Source organism: Cyclopterus lumpus, chromosome 15, assembly GCF_009769545.1.
Source record: "Cyclopterus lumpus isolate fCycLum1 chromosome 15, fCycLum1.pri, whole genome shotgun sequence".
Lineage (NCBI taxonomy): Eukaryota > Metazoa > Chordata > Actinopteri > Perciformes > Cyclopteridae > Cyclopterus > Cyclopterus lumpus.
This window is the reverse complement of record NC_046980.1, coordinates 6,341,994-6,367,168: the sequence shown is the minus strand read 5'-3', so window position 1 is coordinate 6,367,168 and position 25,175 is coordinate 6,341,994. Positions and strand designations below refer to the sequence as shown.

Here is a 25,175-nt window from a genome sequence, read left to right as displayed (position 1 = left end):
TGAGAGGAAGAAGAAATTGAGGAAATGCGGCAGGTCAAGCGTAATTTAACAGGTCGGTTAATGATGAAGCTGCACTGCACAGCTGATTTCCCATAATATAGGGTTGACCTCGCAGCAAAAGGGTCCTGGGTTTGACCTGTCCACCCCCAACCATACGGACTTTCAATGTTATCACATGCATGAACATATTATTAAATAAAAAAAGAGGGAAAAAATGCCGTATGATGATGACGGTAAAATGTGTGTCAAACGGCCTTCTGAGATGGGATCAATGCCATCATTTTCAGCATTCAAAATCTGGAGATGGTCTGGCTCAAAACGACGATCGATCGTCTCTCAGCCAGATGCAACAGAGAGCTGAAAGGTCATCCAGAAGAAATGAGAAAAAAAAAAGCAGAGCCTTTACAGCAGCGCCGTCTCGGGAGACTATCGAGCAGGCGTCAACCTCCGGTTCTGAAGAGTGAAGCCAATGCGGAAGTTTAACTTGCATTCTTTCAAATGCCCAGAAGGGGGCGACTCCTCTGGTTGCAAAAATAAGTCTTGAGAAAAATGACCCTACTTCTCACCTAATTTATTACCTCGGTAAACATTGTAAACATGGGATTATCGTCTCAATCTCTAGTTTTAAGTCTTCTCAATACAACATGATGTTCATTTAGTAAATTATGGTCCCATTTAGAGTAAAATAGACCATACAGCAGAGTATGCTTTGGGGCGGCTCAGCTTCTTGTCCAGTATTAATTACTTCTAACAGTATAAGTAATTAGCCTCGTGAGAAGGGCTGCTGTTGCCTCGTGAGAGTATCCACCCCCACCCATTGCTTCCCTAGACCTTGGACCTTGTTCGTCTGCCAGCTCTTCCTCCCTAATTTTAATATTTTCTTCCCATCCCAATGGAGGCAGTATTGAGATAGCATAACGCTACAGCACCTATCTGTGCTGTGTGAGTCTGGAGGGAAAAAGTCTGAAAATGCTGACAGACAGACGGATGTGTGATACGGTCTTTGTGCTCATGGTCTGTTTCTTCTCATCTCTATCTCTCTCTCCATCTAGTTATCGATGTATTCATCCCTCCCCTCTATCGGGGCAGAGCTGAAACAGTAGGAGAAACAGAGAAAAGGGGGGGGGGGGGGGGGGGGGGGCAGCACAGGACAGAGAGCTGGAAAAGAGAGAGAGACAGATAGATGGGGAGGTGGCATAATGAGTCCCTACGCTGGCACTGCAGCAGCCGGGTGACCTCACCCTACAGTTACCATGGCAACTCAGCCTGCCACCAGCCAACAGAGCTCAACTCTTTCTCTCTAATTCTTGTTATCCCCCCCACCCCCCACAGCGAGCAGCCCTCCCAAGATGACAGGGAGGCAGAAATATGATGTGTGTGAGGTCACACCTCTCCACGGGAAACATTGCCAGCATTATTAGTAATGTTATGGCTCCAATACAGATGTCACTTTTGGCAGCTTTCTCCCGAGGAAGTTCTTTCGAAAAAAAAAAAAAAAAAAAATCTGATGGGGGGGGCTTTCTTTTTAGCCGTCAGATGATTGGAGGGTTTGTTTCGGTAACTAAGAATCCTTCTCGGAGAAATTAAAGCCTGAAGAAACAACAATTTCCCTAAGTTTGCAAACACAACATTGACATAAAAACATTCATAAAGTTGCGGCGGCTCACATGTTAGCAAATAGTTGCCTTTTTACACATCCAGCAGATACAGAGAAATATTAGCCTTCATATTTATCTCTGCTGCCTCACCATGTTCACCAGCTAGTCGCTAACTCGGCCATTTGGTGCTGGACGGGCAGCGGCCCGAGGATTTAGAAGAGCTTTTTTTATCTGAATAACAGGTTGATGAGAGCGGTGAACACAAAACAGAGTTCACAAGTTATTGCAGGTTTCAAATTATTCAGGTCTGTGTCAGAGTTTTGATATATATTTTGTCGATTTGGGCAAAAACATTTGCTTAATTCATGCATTATAATGTTGTGTATCATAATGTATATAAACTGAGTAAAATATATAATAAACCCATGAATATCAATATAGTCATGTTTTTAAGCTGCTTCATTTCATCAATTGGAAATATTCCAGAATTCCCAAATTCAACCTGGCTTATATAACGTTGGGATCTTTATGATCATTTAATATGTTTTGTTGGGTCAGAACAATATTTGTCTGCAATGAATGATTTGGAGAGAGTTGTACATTAACAATTAATGTACCGATAATTAAATTCTGTCCTCCTCATCTTTCATCTTTACAAGTTCATCTGATACCAAGATCCACATGCAAGCTAAAAAAAAAAAAAAAAAAAAGGAGTAGTGATATAGGCCCATTTACCCCACTACACAAACAAGACTAATTGTTTATTTTCCAATTACGTGCGTCTTACTTAGCCTGGAATAATGGTTTCATTTTGCCACATAAAAGCAATAGACCAGATTGTTAAGTAAACTATTAAAGTAAAAGGACTCTGAAACGGCATTAAAGAAATCTGGTGCAATCATCCAGGTGTTTCAAAGCGTCACCGTCCTCATTCTCCTCGATATTAAAATTTTAAATCACGCAGCCGAGGAGGTCACAGTGCCGTTGCTTTCTGTTCGCGGTGAACAGTCTCGCTGCGAGGGAAATCGTCACCGGCCGTCATCTCATCTACCGACCCGCTATTAATAGCAGCTGGTCTGCTTTCGTCACTCCTCAGCAGCAGGAGGAGGAGGAGGAGGAGGGGATAGGTGAGGGGATGAGAGTTGAAGTGGGGGATAGAAAGATGGGAATAGAGAAATCAGGTGATGGGAGCGATGGATGACGCCGAGGTGTTCTTAACGTCACACTGACGTCTGTGCGTGTGCGTGTGTGTGTTTGTTTAGACCGGTTGTGAATCTACACAAATGCCTTTATTCACAATCACAACGTGTTGTTTCCGCGCAAACCGCTGGTGTATGATAACTCACCTTGAGGTCCCTGTGCACAATGTCATGCTGGTGGATGTGACTGACGCTCTCCAGGATCTGATTGATGCAGTGGCTGTGGGGGGGGGGGAGACAGATTAGAAACAGAGGAGAGACACATCTGTTTATCCACAACAGCTGGATGACAAGAGACTGAAGGAGAAGAAAGAAAAACGTTTAGTGAGCTCGTTCAAATATTTGTACTTAACACAATGTCCTCATTATTGGTCCTTTGTGTACATTTCTTGAATAGTGAATGTGTTTTATTTTTATGAGATTGTTATACAAATGAAAAGGTAAAGAAAAAAAAAACGTTCAACTTTTCCCGGCAAGGTCAAAAACACAGGAATGACGTGCTGGAAAGGGAGAGACATGTTGACACGGGCCAAAGGAAAGAAGGAAAAGATGAGAAAAGACAAAAGGAAGATGACAAATCAACAACTGTGTCTGACCATTTCTGTAACTTTCCAAAAACAAGACAATCTGACACCCACACCCAGCTCACGCCTCTATTGGCCGGGTGTGTGGAGGTGAGAAAGTAAGCCGGTTTTGAACTTCTCTCTCTAGCTCTCTTTCTTTCATTTGTTACACATCCGACAAAGTACAACAACCCAATTGACTGAAAATATGCACCGTTTTCCCCAAAATTTAAACCATAATTGTATCTACTTTGGGAGGCTTTTCAATCAGCCTGCTCGTATGGCCGTTGTGAATTGAATCCATCTCCACTGCCGATTGTAAAACCTGGTGGAACAACGCTTCTCATTACTACTTCTGTTCTACCTTAACCCAACCCTAATGCTGTTGAATGGGAGCAAATCCCTGCAACCGGGTGCCCGTTTTCACCAAATTTTCAACATGCCAGCTGCGACTTGCAACGTGAGATCATATCATATCATATCATATATATATATATATATATATTTAGGACTCGTGCTTGAGCTTGCGAGAGCCCCGTAAGAGTCTGGACCTGCAGTTTGCCAAACGTCACACTGACACCCTGTGAGATCTGCATGTTGTTGCACAAGAGGATAAGAGGTGTATGTGGGAGAAATATTTGGTGCATTTTTATGTGAATGGATGTGTGGAAGGATGGGACATGGGACGGGACGGGACAGGAAGTGCGTGTGTGTGTGTGTGTGTGTGTGTGTGTGTGTTGTTGAGGCAGTGTGGGGGGAGCGGCTTTCTTATGTAAGCTTGTCCTAAGCTTACAAAAGAAAGCAATTTTGCTGCTCTGATGCACGGTTAACACCATTATTTATTTCATATTAGATTGAACTTGACATTAGTTGAGTTGAAGTCAGGGTCAGGAGGGTGCACGGAGACAGAGCGGTGCCCTCAGAGCGGAGAGACCGAAAACAAACGCTCCCGACGTTGGATTCCACACTTTAATCTCCTCCCTGTTCCTGCAGCCCGTCACGCTACCTCGCTGCTGTTCTTACTCACATTTTACCTCTTGCCTGGGCTCCACTACTCTTACCTCACGTCCTTCCTGCCTTTCCTTCTTCCCTTTAAAATGGTATTGGTCATTGGTGTAGAGCTCAATATCAGAAGAGAATTTTTGCAGAATATATGCGTCCATCCTCGAGACAACCGAAAGTTAGAGCCCGATAGCCGAGACCAGTTTTTACTGTTCTTAATATTAGCTTTCTTAGCTAGATCTAGGCAATAATTCAATATGATAATTTGTTGTCTTTCAATAGAATCATATATTGAGATGCACGTTGTCTAGATTAACAATAAAAATCACATACCAACTAATCTTTTGCACTAAAGTTCTTAATAAAACGAGAGAATGGTCGTCAAATATTCAATTCATATACGAGTACACAAACTTTTACCTTACGGTTATTTGATTATTGATTTACAAGAAAACACAGTATATAAATATATATTGTTATGGAGATATTAAATTGACTATATTGGGATAGAAGATCCCGTTACATCGCCCGGCCCTAATCATCATAACCATCACCAAGGTAACATCTGCTCAGCTGAGCCACTTTAAACTGGATTCAGGTACATTTGTCGGCTAGAAAGTCAACCCTTATAATGACATTTACAAAGTTCTGCCTGACATCAGTACAGGCTGCTCATTGGACGACGAAGATGACGTCGTGCACCACCTGACCGGCACTTACCCCTGTAATTATGTATCATTACGCCCTCAGATTCATGAGTGAAAGTGGTCCACAAAGATCTCATTTCACTATTAACAGGCACAGACAAAAAAAAAAAGAAAAGTATTTTGCATTCTTGGTTGAAGATGCTTTATTAGATTTTTATTGAATTCTTCGTTCACTATGTTTTTGTTTGATCATATAGGAGTTATTTTTATGCAATTGTATTTTTTGATGTTCAACTCAAACTGACCGAAATCTGCTGGAGCATTAGATAAAGTTTAGTCTGCACAATCCACGCAGGTAATGCGCTGCAGTGCAACTTTTGACAACAGGCCCAAAATAATGTTTAAAAAAAAAAAAAAAAAAGTAGGGACAGCTTTGGCATTATTTATTAATGGCATTAAATTAAAAACCCTGAATCACACGGTCAAAAATAAACCTCAGAGAAGTGCCAGACACCACAAGCTTTGCTTCTTCTAATAAAATACAACATTTAAAATGGGAAAAAACATGTTTGACTGACGCATCCACAAAAGAAAACAGGCGAGACGTGACGCATGACATATTGACATGTGAGCATGATGACATACTGTACCTGGCATCTGCCTCGCTGTAATACTCTCTGGCAACGATGTCCTCAAACAGCTCTCCTCCAGTGACGCTGCGGACAAACAAAACAAGACGTGGATGTTTCTCTTTTTTCATTTTGAGGAAGGACATTGATTTATGTTTTTGTTAGTGGAGACACGTCCTCATAGATCCATCATGTCCGGTGTTAATGAGCAACATGTGCTCTTTAGGTGCTTTAAGAGGCCACTTGACTGGTAATACCAGTCTCTACAAGAATTGCATGTCTTTTTTTAATTTTTTTTTTATTCATACCTCAAATACAAAACTGATTGACTTTTTCACTAAATAGCAATAAACTGGAGTTTGACCTGAATTTTTTTTTTAACCTGACAATTATATCCTAAATTCTGCCCAACACAATCTCATCCAGTTAAATCACATTTTAATGGGTGAAACACACTTTACGTGTGTGTGTGTGTATATATATATATATATATATATATATATATATATATATATATTACAAGAGAGGATGCGAAAAGACTTTCTCACTATATTTGTGGGCTTAACATGATGAGAAACGTGTGTGTGTGTGTGTGTGTGCGTGCACGGTCTACTTACAGGTCAAAGACAAGGTAATGGAAGCCTTCCTCTGAGATGCTGTCATGGAGTCGCACTAGCGAGGGTGAAAGAGAGACTTCAATTAGAAAAGTGTTCGTTAGGTTCAGACGACCTTCAGCTGGAATGAATCTTCTCCGTGTGTATGCGAGTGTGCGCTTTATATCGCGCAGTAATTTGTTACAGTAATGTGATTTTTAAGGTTTACCCGTTCACCTTGATGAAGGGTTGGAGTTTTTGTAATAAAATCTAATGTTTAGTTTAATTTAATTCAAGTCTGTAAATTGTGCAGAATTATTATGTTTGATGTATTTAATCCAGTTTAACCATTTGTTGATTTAATGGTTTACTGCTGCACATAGCCTGTGTCCCTTTTCTGGCTTTTTATTGAGGTAAAAACCTGCATTTAATGATTACTTATTGTTGATGTGGCAGACGATCAATGCAATCATTGATCCCCGGGCCAGTGGGAGCAAAGCACAGGAACCACACTTCTCACAAGTCAGCGCAATGTTATTATGGTATGTTCACAATCATAACAAACACCGGGAAGGTCAAGTGATAAACGGTCCTTTCCCTGATCCACTCCACGGCTCGACAGCAGGTTTCTAAAGCTGCGCGTTGGCAACCAGGAATCAGCTTTTGGATGATAAAGTTGACTGAAAGTGTTCCCACATTTTAATCACCTTTAATGAATGCGCTACTGGTAATTTCAGGAGCACAAACGCAAGCAGCAAACATCGCCGTACGCAGAGGGGTGAAGCTTATTTTTTCTGCTGTTGCCAACAAAGACGACTTTTACTATTAGCCGTTTCTAACCGGCAGCTCTCGAGTCACCTCAAAAGGTAGATTAAAATCCTGGGTGAAGGCACTCGGGTGCTTTAAACTAGGCCAGAAAATGTTGGATATTGCTCCCCGCTTGCTTCAGACGGCTTACAGTGAGAGAAAAGAGCGCTCGACATGCCCTCCCCTTGAGAATAGGATAAGAAAAGAGCAGCTGAGGTGAGGAAGAGAAAAGGCAGAATAGGACGATGACGAAGCAGGAATCAGGTGGGACGAAGAAGAAAGAGGGAATGAATGAAGCCATACCTTTTATGCTGTTATCACACCCTGCATGTGTGTGTGTGTGCACGTATAGCTCTCTGACACACAGCGCCACACTGCAGTATAAAGACACTTGGTAGTTCTACCACAACATTTTTATTTTAGGAGTAAAATATGTCAAGAAACTTAAGTGTTAGATACACTTGGTATACACAGTTATGATGTATGAGGCTCAAAGGACTTTTGCCTGCTTGACAATCTATTGCCGTGGCAACATTTTGGCAAAATTGCCCCATTAAATTAGACAAGTTCTGGAGGTATAAATAGCGTCTTTTCTTCCATGATGTATTGCACATGTATGCATGTTAATTCATAATAATAATAATAATAGCCTGGAAAAGGGTTACGCCCCACTGAATCTATAAATATGAGTATAATGTTGGAGTTTCCAGATTTATGACGCAACCTGTGATAATCAGACGTTGATGGTTATGAAGTAGCTTGATTGCCTTCATGAACCGTGTGCAACAATCTTTCTTTAACCGCTCAAGAAAACATTCCTAACATTCTTTTAGATACTTTATGACTTTAGATACTTTATGACTTTAGATACACGAAGACCGCTTCAGAAAATTGCTTCTGTTTGAGGTCTTAAAGGCCGTAAAAATTAAAAAGGGCCTATGCTTTTCTTCATATCGTGTTTTTTCAAGAAGTAATACTTTTTAACAACCGATGTTCTGAATAACAGAGCTGCCTGTGACTCACCTATGTTTGGATGTTTTAGCAGACGACAGATCCTCGCCTCCCGGTCCAGTTTCTGGTGATCTGAGGACAGAAAAGACAGAGAGGAACCAGTGAGGACAAGTGACCAAAGCACATGGGGGGGGGGGGGAAAGAAACGACGTGGAAACCCATTGAGGGCGAACACAGAAGAACTGAAAGCCAACACAACAAAGTACACAACAAGGGCTGCGTAACATTCACACACTCTGACTGCAGTTTGCGTTGTTCAGAAGCTCTTTTGCAACAAAGCATTCTGCAAACAGATTATTCTTCATAACCTTTTAACAGACGCAGAGCTAATAAATAAGAAATCATTTGTTTTTGCAACCATTAAAACTTGATATCTTGTGTGCAAGGACTTCAGAAACGCCAGCGACTTTGTGAATTGATTAAACATTTGATTTGAACTGTGCCGCACATAAACGCACACATTATTCCCTTTCTCTGCAACCTCTTCTGCTCCTCCTACTACATTCAGAACAATAGCTTCCCTCTAAACCTGCCATTTTGCAACCAACATCAAATACATTTGAGCTGGAGGGGAAGAGCAGAGACAGGACGTCAACAAGGTGCGAGACACACGCTAAAAAAGGCCAAAACAGTGGCTGTTAACTCATGAGTTTGGACAGATATATCTCTTTTTTTCACTGTCAAAGGTTATTTTTGGGGAGTTTTTCCTGATCCGATGTGAGGACCTGGGACAGGGATGTCGTATGTGTACAGATTGTAAAGCCCTCTGAGGCAAATTTGTAATTTGTGATATTGGGCTATACAAAATAAACTGAATTTAATTGATTGAATATATAGTGTACACAAACACACACAAGCCCTAACACAAGCTTTATGCACTTCGTGGAATTAGTCTTATGGGTCCGGCCTCAATATAATCAGCATCCAGATAATGACTTGCATGGGTGAGGGGAGGATGTGTGTGTGTGTGTGTGTGTGTGTGTGTGTGTGTGTGTGTGTGTGTGTAACTGCATGTTCAGGACACGGAGATTGGTTGTAGGACAGATACAGTAGATAGATATAATGGACGGCATTTCCTGTTGCGGGAGATCAAGCATAGATATCCCAACTGGCTCGGTATCATCTTTTTGATAAACTGGATTACTGCAGGCCGCGTCAACATTGTTAGGCCGGGACCTGTAGTGACCGTAATAGTTATTACAGTAGCAGAGGAAGTCATGCGATGTAGTAAAAGCTGCACAGGGAGGAGGTCGGGATGCAAACAAACTTTTTTTTTTTCAATACACAGTAATCAGCTGATTATTTGCTCCTTTAAATCAATTCACTGTTTTAATAAAACGTCAGAATATATAGACACCACATGTACGAGTGACTCAGAGGTGACAAATGCAGTGAAATGCCACAGTGTGTGTGTGTAGAGTTCCACAGTGTGTGTGTAGAGTTACTGGTGTTTTAGTCACCCGCCTAATCTTTTTGGAAACAAGAGGTGTCTTGTTAAAACTTGTCAGGAGGAAATATGTGAGGTGAGGTTCAACCCCGGTGAGTCAACAAAGTAGAGTTAGCGAGATAAAGTGTAGAACACAGAGTTTAATGCAAATGGCAGTCGAGACATCTCATAAATCACACGGGCGGACAGTAAGCAGCAGTTATGGTCAAAATTAGAGCTTCCACACTCAGACAGTCAATAACTATTTAAGGAACCGAGTGAATAGGGTGGAGGTTCGAGAAGGCTTCAGTTTGTTGGTACACAGCAACTAACTGCAAAAACACTGGCAGGAAAATGAAATGGGAAAAATACTTCCTTCCTTCACAGCGAACACCGAGGGGCCTTTAGAGGCAGCGGAAAATGTAAACTATTGTATACAAAGCATTCAAAATGTGTGACAATTAAATTACACTTACGTATCTCACAAGGCTCTGGCTATTGTGAGGCAGGGCGATACAACCAACATAATAATTTACTCCTATTTGTTCATTGTCAATGTGGAAAGAGAGCATTACAAGCATTCTAGCTTATGCGTTTTCCTAAATCCTCATTTCTGCTGGATCGAACTTCAGGGGTGTTTTTAAAAGCAGCGAGAGTCAATGAGAGGAGATGTCAATGAGCTCAGAAACGATTGGCGGCATTAAAAGGTTTTTTGCGTATTGGGTTTCCAATTAAATCCTTCACCACCGACAAGCTCCAGCAGGAGAAGACAGGGCGGCATCGACACGCCGTCACAAGTTTGACCCACAATGCTAAGCCAATCAGCTGCATGGCTCTCTATCTACAGACATGCGTAGGCCCATTCTGTTCAGTTCAATGTCCATGCTTTTCGGTGAGACCCCCCCCACACACACACACACACACGATTTATTCTGACCAGTGTGGTCCGAGGACGAGAAATCAAAAGCTCTCTGCAGACATTCCACAACCTTCTTCCCAGAGACATAATGGGCTATTTTGTCTGCCTGTATTCTTAGAAGTTGGCTCAGCCTGGGAAAATAGTATTGCTGGCCTGAGATGACGGCTTTATTATGCTTGTGATGGCAGAGAGACTTGGCAGCGTGCTGCTTAGAGACACTAGAAACGACTGAGGAGTTGCAAAAGACAGACAAGCTTCAAATGGGACAAATTGTTTCGAAAAGAATAGAAACAAAAAGTCAAACACAGAAGGTACCACTGTTAAAAAATAGCAGGCTACTCCTCGTTATACAAAAATATTATGTTTTTCTATAAAAACCAGCACAAAAGGTTGAGTTGATAATCAAACCTAAACATCACATGCAACATATCAGATTAACAGAGCGGCAATAAAGGCCCTTAACTGATATTGATCTACTGGAAATTAGTGCTGCTCCCTCTTAGTCGGTTAGTCAACTAAGACAGAGAAAATATATCCATCCATCCATCCATTTTCAATACCGCTTATCCTCATTAGGGTCGCGGGGGTGCTGGAGCCTATCCCAGCTGACATAGGGCGAAGGCAGGGGACACCCTGGACAGGCCGCCAGTCCATCGAGGGCACATGTAGGGACATACAACCATTCACTCTCACATTCACACCTATGGGCAATTTAGAGATCAATTAACCTGCAGCATGTCTTTGGACTGTGGGAGGAAGCCGGAGAGCCCGGAGAGAACCCACGCTGCCACGGGGAGAACATGCAAACTCCACACAGAAGGACCGCTCCGACCGGGAATTGAACCCGCGGCCCAAGAGAAAATATATATTTTTTTTTATTCTTTGTCGTCCTTTTTTTTGTGCTGCTTCAGTGTTTATTTGAGGAGGAACTCAGTTTGATAAATTTTTCAATGAAATCAACTCTATTACCTGACAAAACCATAAAATAACGCGGGGAAATTGAAGACAGTTTTAAGATCAAAGCGGGGTCTGAGTCACCGAGAGATTACAGCATTCGTTCGTAGAGTTTCACCATTGGCCAAGTCTCTTTTTAAAAATAAAAAGAGACTTATAACAACCATCTGATCCACTTCCTCAATACATACTTGGTTGCTATTGCAAATATTACTTTCACAATGACAGAATATGACAGATGATCATTTAACAGCTAGGAATTCACATGATAGACTCCATCGCTATGACGATCCCTGTGACAATTGAGCACATTGACCATAAACTCAGCAGCCGTAGAAGAGGATTCATCAGAGTTTTGTTGGACTAGGTTTGAAACCGTCACATCGTACATTGTCCACCATATTTATATCCACGATAAATAACAGAAACATCTGTGTAATGCCGTAAAATTCTACAGCACCACAAACTCCAATGTTCAAAATCAACAACTCACTAAAACATAAAAATTCATAACGCCAGCTTTTACTGTTTTATTAGACTGCATTAGTTGTGGCTAGGTGTACCTAATAAACTGGCGACGGCGTGTAGATTGGACAGAAAGCTACAGCCTGTGTGCCTCATAGCCTCATCCTCTTCTTTTAGGTGACATCATCGGTGTGACGGGCTACACTGGTCTTGACATGAGGAGGAAGAACTGGTGTGCAGGCTCCTCGCTAACTTTTCTATCTTCTATCCAACTAGGATTTGAAATCGATAGTGAAAGAGCCAAACACATAGCCTGCCTTCATCATCATCATCATCCCCACCCACACACCCACCCACCCACCCCTTTTACAGCTTTCCATAGAGATGTGACATCATATTGTCTGCTCCGTAAAGCACAACGCGCAGCACTTAACACAATTGGGAGTGATTGATGAGCGACGGCGTGGCACAACATTCATTTCTCCATCATCTCTAGACGCTCTGAACTGACTGGAGCAGGCGATGAAAGGATGGATGAAGTCTTTCAGCCCCATTTTGAATGATCCATAACTCCTCCACCTGTGTAGAGCGATTCACATCTGCCTGCATATAGTATATGTATCACAGCACATTTCCAGTATTATCGTTTACAAGTTACAGAAACTGTTTTAATGTTTATAAATGTATAAATTTCATATCTATAGTTATCTTCTTTCACCTATTGGTATGCACAATACATAACAGCTTAATGTTTTAGTTTGTCCTTATTTTCAGCTGTATTTCTATTTCATGTGTATGGACAATGAGAATAAAAAGGACCAAATGGTCAAATGTGTAGTATTTATACTCAAACCTGCCAAAACAAAGCGGATTCTGATTCAGGGAAAGACACAGATAATATTTTACACTAACTGAGCACAGAGAGTAAACACACAAACACAAAACATTGTCATTTTTTTTTCTGACAGGCGGTATTAGCCGGGGTCACTCTTGTCTTTTCAATGTGACTTGTGTCAACTGATCGCTCCAGGGCGCATCAAGTGTCGGACGGAGCTCGCATTGGGATCCAATCAGACAGAACACGTGCCGAACTGGCCGGGCTCACTTTAAAATGTGGATCTCAGTGGAGGTGCGGACAACAAGTGGACACAATATATAAAAACGTATAAAAACCCACAAGGAGAGCAGAGGGAAGAGAGGAGTAAAACCGGGGTTGAGACCTGCTGACATTTGCCAAATGTACTGCTTCAAAATAAAAGCCTTTAAATGGGGGGGGGGGGGGGACTTTTATTACTTAGTCAGCTGCTATTTCTCAATAAAAATAAGTCCACTTATACTGCGAGAAGAAATGTACAGGAAATTAATCATTTTAGTCCACAGTTTTACAGCCGCTCCTTTGACCGATCACCATCTGATCAGACGGGTCGCATTGACATGTCGACAAAGAGAGACACGTGCGTGTTCACGGCCGCTGGACCCACATACATGGACGCACACGCCGACGCAGCTGGGTTCTAATCCAATCCAATCACACAAGTTGCCTTGAGAAGACAAGTTCAACCACAGCCGGGGTGGCGTCATTGTGCTCTGCCGCAGATGTTTTTTGCAGAATTTGCCGTCCTGGCAACCCGCACCGTCAGCATAGCAGGATATTAAAGCACGAGGACTCGATTCGTGGGCAGCATGCTTTCGTTTCCAAAAGTCGTCGCATACGACTACGACCCAACAATACTGATATCGTGCCCCGCGTTACTGAAGTCACTCCTCAGTCAGTTCTGCGATACATCATGAACTCCGTCCTCTGGACTACACGACAATATATGTGACAACGTTTGCGTTGTTTAAGACAATAACAATAATTATTTACCGAGCAAAAATGAATGAGCCAAACCACCCAATAGATGGTGTTTGCTTTCACATTTTCACACTTCAAGAAGTATATTGTATAAGAGTGCATCTATGTGCATTTCAGTGGCTGTTAAGAGTATTTGTTGTTGTTGTTGTTGTTGTTGTTGTTGCACACATTGTTCTTTCGAGCAAAGCCATTAGATAACCTAGTGATTCCATTTAAAGTCTTTAGTGACTTTCCAGAGAGGTCAATGAATACTAAAAGCATTTCTCTCAGCTTTGTTTCCTACCGGCAGACAGACAGACAGACAGACAGACGGACGGACACACACACACACACACGCACACACACTCTCTCAAAGCAACACAACCCAAATACACTGAGAACCCTTTTGGAGGCTCTCAGTCCTCTTTCACAAACAAACACATGGGATAAAACTGGGTGTGTTTTAGAAAACGTTTTTTTTAACGATAAGGATGATGAACTGAATCTGATGTTGGTTATGGAGCTGCGACCATATGAAAGATATATATATATATATATATATATATATATATATATATATATATATATATATATATATATATACTTGTTTTTCTTCTCGTTTGTGTGTGTGTGTGTGTACATCTTGATTGCTCTCCGCAAGATAATTAGAGGTAGAGCTTGTTAAACACTGGAGGGGTAATGTCTTTCTATCTGAGGCTACAACAGGATAAAAGGAAACCCAACTGATGGGAGATAAATGAATGACAGACTGTCAGAAACAGACAGACTTCGGGGTCAGTGTGGCCCAGAGAGCAGACGAGACTATAAATAGATCCAAATTCTCCTCTGGCTTACAGCCCTGAATCACACCGACCCGGCCCCGCATCGCCAAGCAGTGAGGCAGACACACAATGAGACAGAAAGTGAAGACGCAGACACAGAGAAAGACTGACAGATGGAGGCGTACAGAGAAACCAGACAGGCGCAGGTGAGTTTCTGACACCGATCGCCTCCGTTCCCGTCGCAGCTCTCTCCATCAACGTCCCGTCGCTGTGAGGAGTCGGTCTGGTGTCAGTGGGTCAACGCCGAGGCTCACGTCGGCGTAGAGATGGAAATACGACGAGGAGACGCCGATGACACGGGGAGCGATAAAAATATGACACTCCCAGCCATCACCATTAGACAGCAGATACTTCCTTCATTCTCCATCTTTCAACTATTTACAGCACCCGATCCTCAGGATCCCACACCTTTTCCACCCGAAAAAGACACCGTTTTCATCCGTGTGCTCGGCGGTATGCTAATTAAGACAGAGACGGACACCAGTTCCAAGTCAAGGAACAGAAAAGGAAAAAAGACAAGCGTTTACAGCCATAGCAGCTCTGTGAGGCTGGATTTAGGCCCAGAGGTGCTTTGAGAAAATATACTAACATCAGCATGGCGACAAGCTTAAAAGCTTCCATCTCTCTCTCTCTCTCCCCAATATCCCTTGTGCTCAGAGGGTTACCCATAACAGGCAGCCAACTGCAGCATTTTCTCACCTGGCGACACACCGGAGTGTTTAGATGAACCCGCTACCTGATGGTTTTGGTTCGCAGCATACTGTAACACCCCGTTAGTTCTGTGTCTGTTAATTACTCATTCCCTTCACCTGCCCTCAGCCACTCCTCTGCCTCCTTAATGACTCATGACCTACACCTGTGGTTTTTCCACACACACACACACACACACACACACACACACACACACACACACACACACACACACACACACACACACACACACACACACACACACACACACACACACACACACACACACACACACACACACACACACACACACACACACACACACACACACACACACACACACACACACACACACACACACACACACTCTCTTTCCCTTGTCCCCTGCCAGATTGTCATGTGTTTAGTCTAGACCTAATTCCTCTGCACCTGAGCTCTTGCCTCACCACTTTTAATACGGCCGTCCTGACCTTTTGCTTTATCACGGTTTCACACAGCCGTGGAAAATGACTGCTAAATTTTCTTCTCAAATGCTCCCCCGTCTGCAAAAAGCGGGGCCGATGTTCTTTCATGCTTTTTCTGAAAAACAACCGTGCGTGGGCCTGTTGGTGTCTGAAAGGTATCGGAGTCGCACGCCGTGTAGCCTTCTGTTGTTCACCACAGAGTTCTCTGTTGTGCATTACGTCCCGCGTGTCTTTTGAGCAATGAAATGAAGCTTAAATCTGACCTCAGCTGACCCGCTGGGAGAACAACATCAGGTTGCTTGTGAAAAGAGTCTGTGTGTCTCTGCCAGCTCCCCATTCCAGCGTTTAATTAGAAAACGTTCTTCCTGACCAGCAGGATAACGAATATGAGGACAGCTTCACTTTCTTTAAACTTCCTCCACACACACACACACACACACACACACACTAAGAGAAATACAAATAGCTTGTATTGCCTAATTAATAGTTTAGAGCTCGGTAGTTTTCAGTCAATCAACAGAAAATTAATTGCTAGTACATTTTAAATACACAAAAAAAAAACTAATTATTTTCCTAATTAGGTTCATTAAATCAAATCCCTACTGTATTGGACATTTTACGGCCTCCTGTTTCAGACGGTACCCAAAGTGATGGACTAGTGGAGGTCATGACCTTTTTATGTAGGACGAGATGAAAAGAGATTAATCGGATAAGTAGAAGAATTTGGACACTGCCACCAATAAAGTGAAATATTTTCATATTAAAAAAGGTATTCTAGTATTGTGTAGAAACCACTTTGTAACCTTCATTTTTCATTAAATCTGCACTGAGAAAATCCTCTCATCTCATCGTTGTTGTCCAGTGACCCCAAACTGTTATTTTAACATAATGGATCAGAAAAGCTGCCCTGTATGCAAAGGTTTGACAGTCCTTCTCACGAGTGGAAGTGATAACACTGACTTCAAATCCACTTAAACAGCAGACACCTGTGGTTTCTTACATACTTCTTAAGTCCCGTTTTCTTTCTCCTAGTTATCTCAACCGCTCTGTGGTTAAGCAAATGCATCACGAGATTAAATTAAGATTCATCACAGCTCCTCTGCCAGCTCATCGCGCCAAAATGGCACAAAGTACATTTTAAAGCTTACGAGCATTAGCGCTGAGTGAGCCTGTTGCTAGTTTAAAAAAAATATATATATATTTTTTTTTAAAAAGGCTGTTTTGAGCCATTCATCTTCACAAAGCAGCCTGTATGACTGCAGCCAGAAGCATGACATGTTGTGGAACTATCATGTCAACTGGGTGATGGTGACAAAGTATTTAATTCACTAAACATGTGCTATTCTTTAAGCATGGAGTCAAGACTCCTGATGCTTTTTTTTTAAATTTATTTTATGGCATACATCCTTTTATCAGAACAGATTCAAAGGCTCAATTATTATGTCAAGGCTAAAAGGGCAAATGGTAAATGTTCAACTACTTGCAGAGACCTCTTCGCCCCAACTGCAGAGCAAATCTCATTTAAAAAACAGGCTTTTATTTCTAATTCACCCTCTTTTAGTCCTCGTCCTCCTTTTACTACTAACCTTACTTTACTAGTTCACCGTATTGGAGCTATAATCCTTCCTGATCGGTTTTAATTTGCCGTCTTTTGTTCCTACGACTCATCTGTGTTTACCCTTTTGTCTTGATACATTATGTGTAATGTACATTTCCAGAGCACCAATTCAAGTCATAACAGCAGAATAGTGAATATGACATAACTCAATCGTTGTCATTCATTTGTCTATTGTTGTTCATTCTCAAGCTACTGCCAATGAAACTCAACATTTCAAGTTCAAAATGTATGCAATTGAGTTGCATTGTGGGTAACGTAGCAACATATTTTGATGAGGAAGGTGCATGCAATAAAAAAAAAATTAATTAGTGCAGAGAACTGGTGGTGAGGAACGACTACCTTGTGAACTATTTGTGCACAGATATGTTCTCTTTATTTGGCTTTTATTAATAACCAACCATTATTTGCTTGTGCTGACCATTTTTTCAACAACGGCTTTTAATTTATTTTTTTTAAACTGGAGAATTCGAGGTACGACGGCAGCGTTTCTAATAACGCACGTTCACTTCTCAGTTGAGACAAGCTAGCTGCTATTGGCTCAAAATTGCCCAAGAAATGTGCGCGATGATGACACCCAAACGACTCCTAAGAATAGAGCTGGAGGCAAATATTGGCACCTTTATTCCAGCACATAAATAAACACTGCGCGGGTTCCCAGCCTTGATGTGTCAGAGTGCAGCCTTGAGCCTCGCTTAGTGATAACTAATCACTGATGAGCGGCTGTTCCAGGGCGACATGGTTCGACCCGGACAATGACCAGATCTGAGAGTTGTTCAAACACACACACACACACACACACACACACACACACACTAATCTCATGGTTATTCCCTGAGAGAAGGTATAATGGCCTCTGTTGTGTGTGGAGAGTGCCAGTCCTTTTGGTAAGACGTGAAGCGACACATGAAGAGTTCAAAACAGATTTAATGCAACCAGTAATACCGTGTAAAGAGCGACAGCTGACGTAGATCGCGTCGGACAGCTGAGCAGTGTACAGCCTTTGAGAGTTAATCCTTATCAAAAGCAAATAATTAGAGTCATTAAAAATTGCCCGGTCTGCTCTCCCATTCATACAAAAGCGTCCGCAATGTTTGATATTGATTTTGGAGCTTGTGGAACAACTCATTTGTTGTTCATGCAAAGATGGGCCACAACACACAGGATCCCTGTATGGGCTTGAGTTGACACAGTGCAGGATTACGACGCTTTGTGTGAGCAATGAGCTGCGTGAGTGTTTTTATTGCTGCTGCATGCATCGGTTCAAATGGATTAGTCCACTTCCAGGTACAGTATATCATCGTCGCTTGCCAGTGATTTAAACAATTACGTATATTTATTTATATTTTCATTCAGAATTATCGCTGCGCTGTTGAGGCCATGTTTAAAAATGTTTGGTCGTCCAGCAGGGCAAGAACTATGAAAATATTTAATCTACCTGGAAAGGGTGGGACATACATTATATACTGTATACAGTGGGTATACAGTACAATTTAAATTGTTCACTCTGTTTCATTGCAGCCATTTGCTAAAATCAAAAAAGTTCATTTTATTTCTCATTAATGTACACTCAGCACCCCATCTTGACTGAAAAAAAAAAACTGAAAAAAATTTATTAAAAAAGAAAAACTGAAATATCACATGGTCATAAGTATTCAGTATATACACACACACACTGCAATGTATGTATGTATGTATGTATGTATGTATGTATGTATGTATGTATGTATATATTATATGGCAAGTACTGGATTAATTAAATACATACCAACTATTTAGCCAATTAAGGAGAAAGATATGATGCAAGTTACTATTTTTCAATCTAAAAAGCTCCTAGTTCTGGATCATTGGAAAGGGTGATCCCCCGTTATCCTGTAATTATAATCCACTGGCGATCAACTGAAGGTTGTGCTTCAATTCACAAAACCTGCGTCCCCCCCACAACGCCACAAAAGTGTCGAGGCAGCAGGCTCTTAATAGGATTACTGTGAGAACACTTTTATGAAGAAAGGCTGATTTGATTTCCACCTTGGAAGCCAGACACAAACGCACCGACTGTGCCGGTGCCGTGCCAACAGGAGTACACACTTCAACCCAACGACGTAGCCGCGCGCTCCATTGAGCAAACGTATTGGGATACTACAAGCTGTTGCCAGCTTTCAGCGAGGATTATCAAACAATTTTAACTTGGCTAAGAGCCCGCAGGCAATTGTTAAGGTGAAACTACTGACCGACATAACGGTCAGGGCGACGCACACAAACGACAACAATAAACTCGGCTAGTCAAACATCCTGCTCTTGAGAAAACAGTGGCCCTGTGCAAAGACACGTTCATGTAAATGGAGATAATGATGGTGAACCAATAGCATGTTGTGTGTGCATATGTGCGTTTGTGTTTCTGGTTATATTATTATACAACAGTGTACACCGATATAATGATTAGATATGCAAAGGTCCATGTTGTCGTCAAAAAATAAAAATAATCAACGTTAAAAAGAAGATTATGGAGTGAAATTAGAGCAAGAGAGTGATGTAGTGAAAGTAGCAAAAACACGCAAGTAATTTAAATATAAATGGGAGAAAAATCGGATTTACAAAAATATTGATACAAAAGTAGGTTTAAAAAAAATAATAAAAAAAACCTTCAAGGTTCTATCATTTTTCAGGTAGAAATCTAAAAGAGTTTAGCTTAACGTTTAGCTCACACAGTAGGCAAGTGAATTAGTTCATGTGTGAAAATGTTATGAGGTAGAGAGAAAGAAAAGCAATAAGACACAAATAGTACATTTTGAAGACTGTTTACACACACACACAGGATGCATCTCCAGCTTTATTGCTTCCAACTGTGGTAATAAATAATCTCAATAAAAACCCTCTCCATTTAAAGAACAGCAAATGCAGGGGGGGGTTGCTTTCTGCCTGTATTTTCTCTTTTCTTAATATTTTTGGCACGTCTAGGTGTCAGCTAAGAGCTTTTGGAGCCTACGGGGGGGGGGGGGGGGGGGGGGGGGGGGGGTCGACCACCACTTCTGTCTGTCTCTCTCTTTCTGTTTTTGTTCTTTTTTCAGATGTGCCAGACATCACAGGAAGCAAAGAGCAAGTGTCTGTCACCCAGCATGGCCTAAAAGTCTGAAAGCCTGATGGGATGTTGTGTGTACTTTTTACAGCGTTTGCCACCATTGTAATATAAAATAAATAAAACAGGGGAAACTTTGTACCTGGACCCATCTTAACTAAATACGAGAGTGTGTGTGTGTGTGTGTGTGTGTGTGTGTGTGTGATCTCACATACCGACAGAAATATTCAACCACTTCTGGTGTTGTACCTTTTTTTTCTGTTTTTGTGCAAATATTTTTGTTTTCATAATGAGGTTTAGCACCTCAAATAAAGGCATCAACCAAACTTGCTGTGCAGAACGGGTTGAGGGACACTTATTATATTTAGAAAACAACAACAACACTGAGGCTCCGTAGTCCGTAGCTCCAAGACCTTGACAAAGGCAGCGCTGACTAAATCCACTCCACAACAGCTCCAGACATGAAACAATCCGGTGTGTACTGACCTTTAACATCACTATCTTTATTTGCATTGCATTTGTTCACTGCAATCATACAGACCAGTAGGTTCCCTTTCACGTGACAGATGAATCCCCTCAAAAAGTAACAATAAGCACCCCGAGTCTTTGTCCAGCACAACAAGTAAATGGCAAATTACATTTGTATGTATGATACCATTATGCTTTGGACAGTGGGGATAGTAATTAGGAAATAAGGAGAGAAAAAGAGGGCAAGATGAATGTGACAGGAGAGTCCCGAAAAAACATGTTGAACCACAACACACACACACAGTGTTGTTTCAAAGCCTTGATAAGAAAAAAAGAGGAAGGTTTGCATGCTGGGAAGAATAACAACATTCAAGTGCTACAGCGATTTGGAGCGTATAACCCTGACCGGCTCACTCTCCCTTTCCATATCTACATCTTTCTCTATCTTTCCATATACGACTCTCTCTCTCATAAAATATTAACATTTGGTCCCATGAAACATTCACCGCGGTGCTCTGCTATGTTTATCTGCCCTCCGCCAATCAGCCTCCAGCGGGCGCACTTCAAACCAACCAAAGGCTTGAAAAAACACACACACACACACACGCACACACACACACACACACACACACACACACACACACACACACACACACACACACACACACACACGGTCTGCCTGCATGGCCTGCGATGTGGCAGCGTTGCAGAGAGGGGAGCGGCGATGACTAGAAAGAGGGAGGAAGGGGTGGCGAAAAGAGATAAAGAGACAAAAGTAGGATAGGAAGCGTGAAAAAAGAAAAAGGAGATAAAGAAAGGACGCACAGAAGAGGACTTTGAGGGTCCACTCCTCAGCTCTTGTCCGTGTTCAGCGAGAGCGGAGCAGCCTTGCGCCTCAATAATTCAACAGCGGGACGAGTGCCGCCAGCCTCTCCCCCTCCCTTCTCTCTTCCCCCGACATCACAAGGCCTTACCTAATAACAGTGCAACTAAAAATACACTCCCTTCACAGTTCCACACACACACACACACACACACAGACAATACGCGACACATAATTTGTCACTAAAAATAAAAAAAAACACGAAACACCGTCGAGATGGATCACACTGATCAACAGCGTTTTCCCCTCGGGTGTTAAAAGCGATTCGACAAGAGTTTTTGTTCCACACAGGAACAGCAACAGCTCGCGTTTCACTCGCAACACACACACACACACACACACACACACACACACACGGGGAAACCGGCGACCAGAAGCTTATTTTATACACGGCAAGTCTACTTTCTTCTTTTTACTACGTAACCGCAGGACTCCAGTGGATGTGTGTTGGGCTCTGAGCGCTGCCAAAAGGCGAGTGACCTACATTCAATACTGTGCCTGAATTCAATTAACTGATATTCAATTAACTGCTGAGAAAAGAGGCAAGTGTTCGCATTTGAGAAGCTGGACGCTTGAGGGTTTTGGCATTTCAGTGGTTAAGAATGAAAACTTGTGACAAAGGTTTATTTTAAGAAATTACTCAATTAGATAGATGTGCTTGCAGGTTTGTCTTCTGTAATAGAATAATTAATATTCTTGGATTGTTTATCTGGGAAAATGTTATGGTAATTATTTTAGGATCTCATAAAGACCAAACAATTATACGCTTAAGTGTTCAAAGAATTGGCCAATTAACCAATAACAAAATCAGTTGCGGCCAAATAGATCATTGTAATCTCAAGAGGACACCCAAAAGGAATGTAGATGTCAGGGAAGTGAGGAAGCCCTGTTCAGACGTCTTCGTTGCAATGAGTTGATCATCAAGTTGAACCGGGTTAATTGTGACAATGCAAAGCAGCAACATCTGGAGCGGTATTATATAGGTCAATCAAAATGTGCAAGTACACATTCCTAGAAGCTACTACAGAGCTATATCCGCAGTGTTACCCACGGTGATGTGAATATAACCGGTTTCCCTAGCTTGTGTTTTAAGTTCTCACTCCACCTGTAGCAACACGCCTCCATCAACGCAGGCCCCTGAGGCGAGTGTCATTGCTGGCTCACAGCTTCAGTGGCTAACAACCAACAGGGATCCTTCAGATGTACAGAGTTAATCCTGCAACTTAAACCATTTGTATTTTATTTAATATGTATTTATTTGTTCATTAATTTAATTTGTATTGTTGTTAGGCCCACTGACTGACTGTTCAGTATTTTTGACTCGCCACTCCCAGTGTTGTGTTCCTCCATAGCAGGCAGCTCTTTTCAGCAAAAAAGCTCTAAAAGCCGAAGACGTAAAGAGGCAATGGTGACAGCGAGCCCTCTTGAATGAAAAGCAGATGAAGGCTGACTGGGCAAAAGAAAATGCTGACTTGCTAATATACGTGTAGATATGCAAAGGTTTCGCGAGACCTCCACAGCTAACGTAAAAGCACCATAAGTTTATAAGCACACTTCTCTCTTCTGCTTCCCACGACTTTTATCGAGCCATCACCGACGCGCCTCGAGCCAACAATAAGCGTCACCATCTACTTCTGTACACCGATGTGTACACGTGTAAAACAAAGTATTACAGCAGCTTTCAGAATCAGTAGCCTTGGACTGCAGGAACAGACGGACGTATCTGGAGGTATAAAAACGACCGTTTTTATGGGTCAGATTATTTCTAGTTAAACAACCAGCAGAGACTCCAGGAAGTAACTGGCCAAGGATTAACCCCCAGTGAAAAGGGTAATTGGGGTTTTTACAGATTAAACAAACAAGATATAGCATGAGTGAACTTTAGAGGTGCTGGTAGGCGGCTTTACTGACTTACTTTAGATACCTCACGCTGTCTCCAGTCTTCATGCTAAAATAAGCTAACTGGCTTAGCTATATATGTCAATCTTCTCATCTGACGGTCACAAAGCGAATGAGCCTTTTTCTCAAACTGTTGAATTGTTCAAATGAAGATCAGTCAGCTAATCAAAACATTAAACCCTTAAAGTACATTACTTAAAGCTATAAATAAACTGAACCGACTTTTGCTTTTCAAAGATAAAAATCACGACTCACTAATGAGGAAAACGTATCCACAATAGAAAATATAGAAGATGAAGTTAAAAATCACAAGGGTTACTGAATGTAGTGTGTTCCTAACGATGTGCGTCTGTGTCGCTGCGCCCGTTTGAACGTCAGTGGAAGTGACAGACCACGTGTGCGTGTGTGCGAGTGTCTGCTTGAGCGACGGTTTCGCATGCACGTGACGCCACATGACCCAGCCGTAATCGCTGAACTCCCCGCCAGCCAATGTGCCCTCCCCGAGCTGCAGAGAACACGGCTTAATCAGACAGACAGACACACACACACACACTTTGTAAGTACAAGCGATACTCTAAAGTAGTCCAACAATCAAACCACTAATGCCAATATACTGTGCGTTCAGTGTTTACAAACACTAACGAGCAGAGATATATGTATATTTATTTATTCCAAAAATAAATACCGATCCCAGCTGACATTGGGCGAAGGCAGGGCACATATAGAGACACGCTCACATTCACACGGGCAGTTCAGAGTTTCCAATTAACCCGAGCTGCATTCCTTTGGACCGTGGGAGGAAGCCGGAGAACCCGGGGAGGGAACCCACGCTGCCACGGGGAGAACGTGCAAACTCCACACAGAAGGACCCTTTTTGTTGTGAGGTGACGAGCCGAGAAGTCTGAGTCAGTATGAAGGATTTAATCACAATATGATTCCTAGTTTAAAACCTGCTCATCTTTCTTTCCTCGTATGACGAGGAACTGAAGGAGAGACCAATGCGTGTACATTTCACAATGAGAAACTGTACACCGAAAGGTCTTCGTACGCACAGCGAAGCGTGAGAACCGTTAAGTAGGTGAGAGAAAACGTGTGCGACTGTGCTTCAAGTGAGAAAAGCGCAGCAGTCTATGTGTTTGTGTGATAATTGTGACCACGACACACACACACACACACACACACACACACACACACACACACACACACACACACACACACACACACACACACACACACACACACACACACACACACACACACACACACACACACACACACACACACACACACACACACACACACACACACACACACACACACACACACACACACACACACACACACACACACACACACACACACACACACACACACACACACACACACACACACACACACAGCCTATGTGGTGAGGAGTTTCACCCCTGCTGTTGCATTAAAATGAGGGTGTTTGAGAGAAACAGAAGGGCAGCGGAGGGGGGTGGGACAATTCAGCCTGCATCTTCACACACACACACACACACACACACACACACACACACACGCACGCGCACACGCACTCGCACAGTGACGGCGAAATTCGACGAAATTC

The 25,175-nt window shown here is 42.2% G+C and overlaps 1 protein-coding gene across 12 annotated transcripts in view; it reads right to left on the bottom strand.

Annotated features, from left to right (window-relative positions):
- camk2g2 (calcium/calmodulin-dependent protein kinase (CaM kinase) II gamma 2) overlaps positions 1-25,175 on the bottom strand; it is a 50,839-nt gene that overhangs the window by 23,257 nt on the left and 2,407 nt on the right. For all 12 annotated transcript variants that reach the window (XR_004611111.1, XM_034551325.1, XM_034551314.1 and 9 more), the window contains exons 3-6: positions 8,062-8,121; positions 6,256-6,310; positions 5,660-5,725; positions 2,945-3,017 (exon numbers count right to left, since the gene is read on the bottom strand). Coding sequence is in view for 11 of the 12 variants with exons in the window: in XM_034551325.1 (XP_034407216.1) it covers positions 2,945-3,017; positions 5,660-5,725; positions 6,256-6,310; positions 8,062-8,121 (254 nt within the window). In the remaining variant the exon portion in view is untranslated. The remainder of the gene's footprint in view (positions 1-2,944; positions 3,018-5,659; positions 5,726-6,255; positions 6,311-8,061; positions 8,122-25,175) is intronic.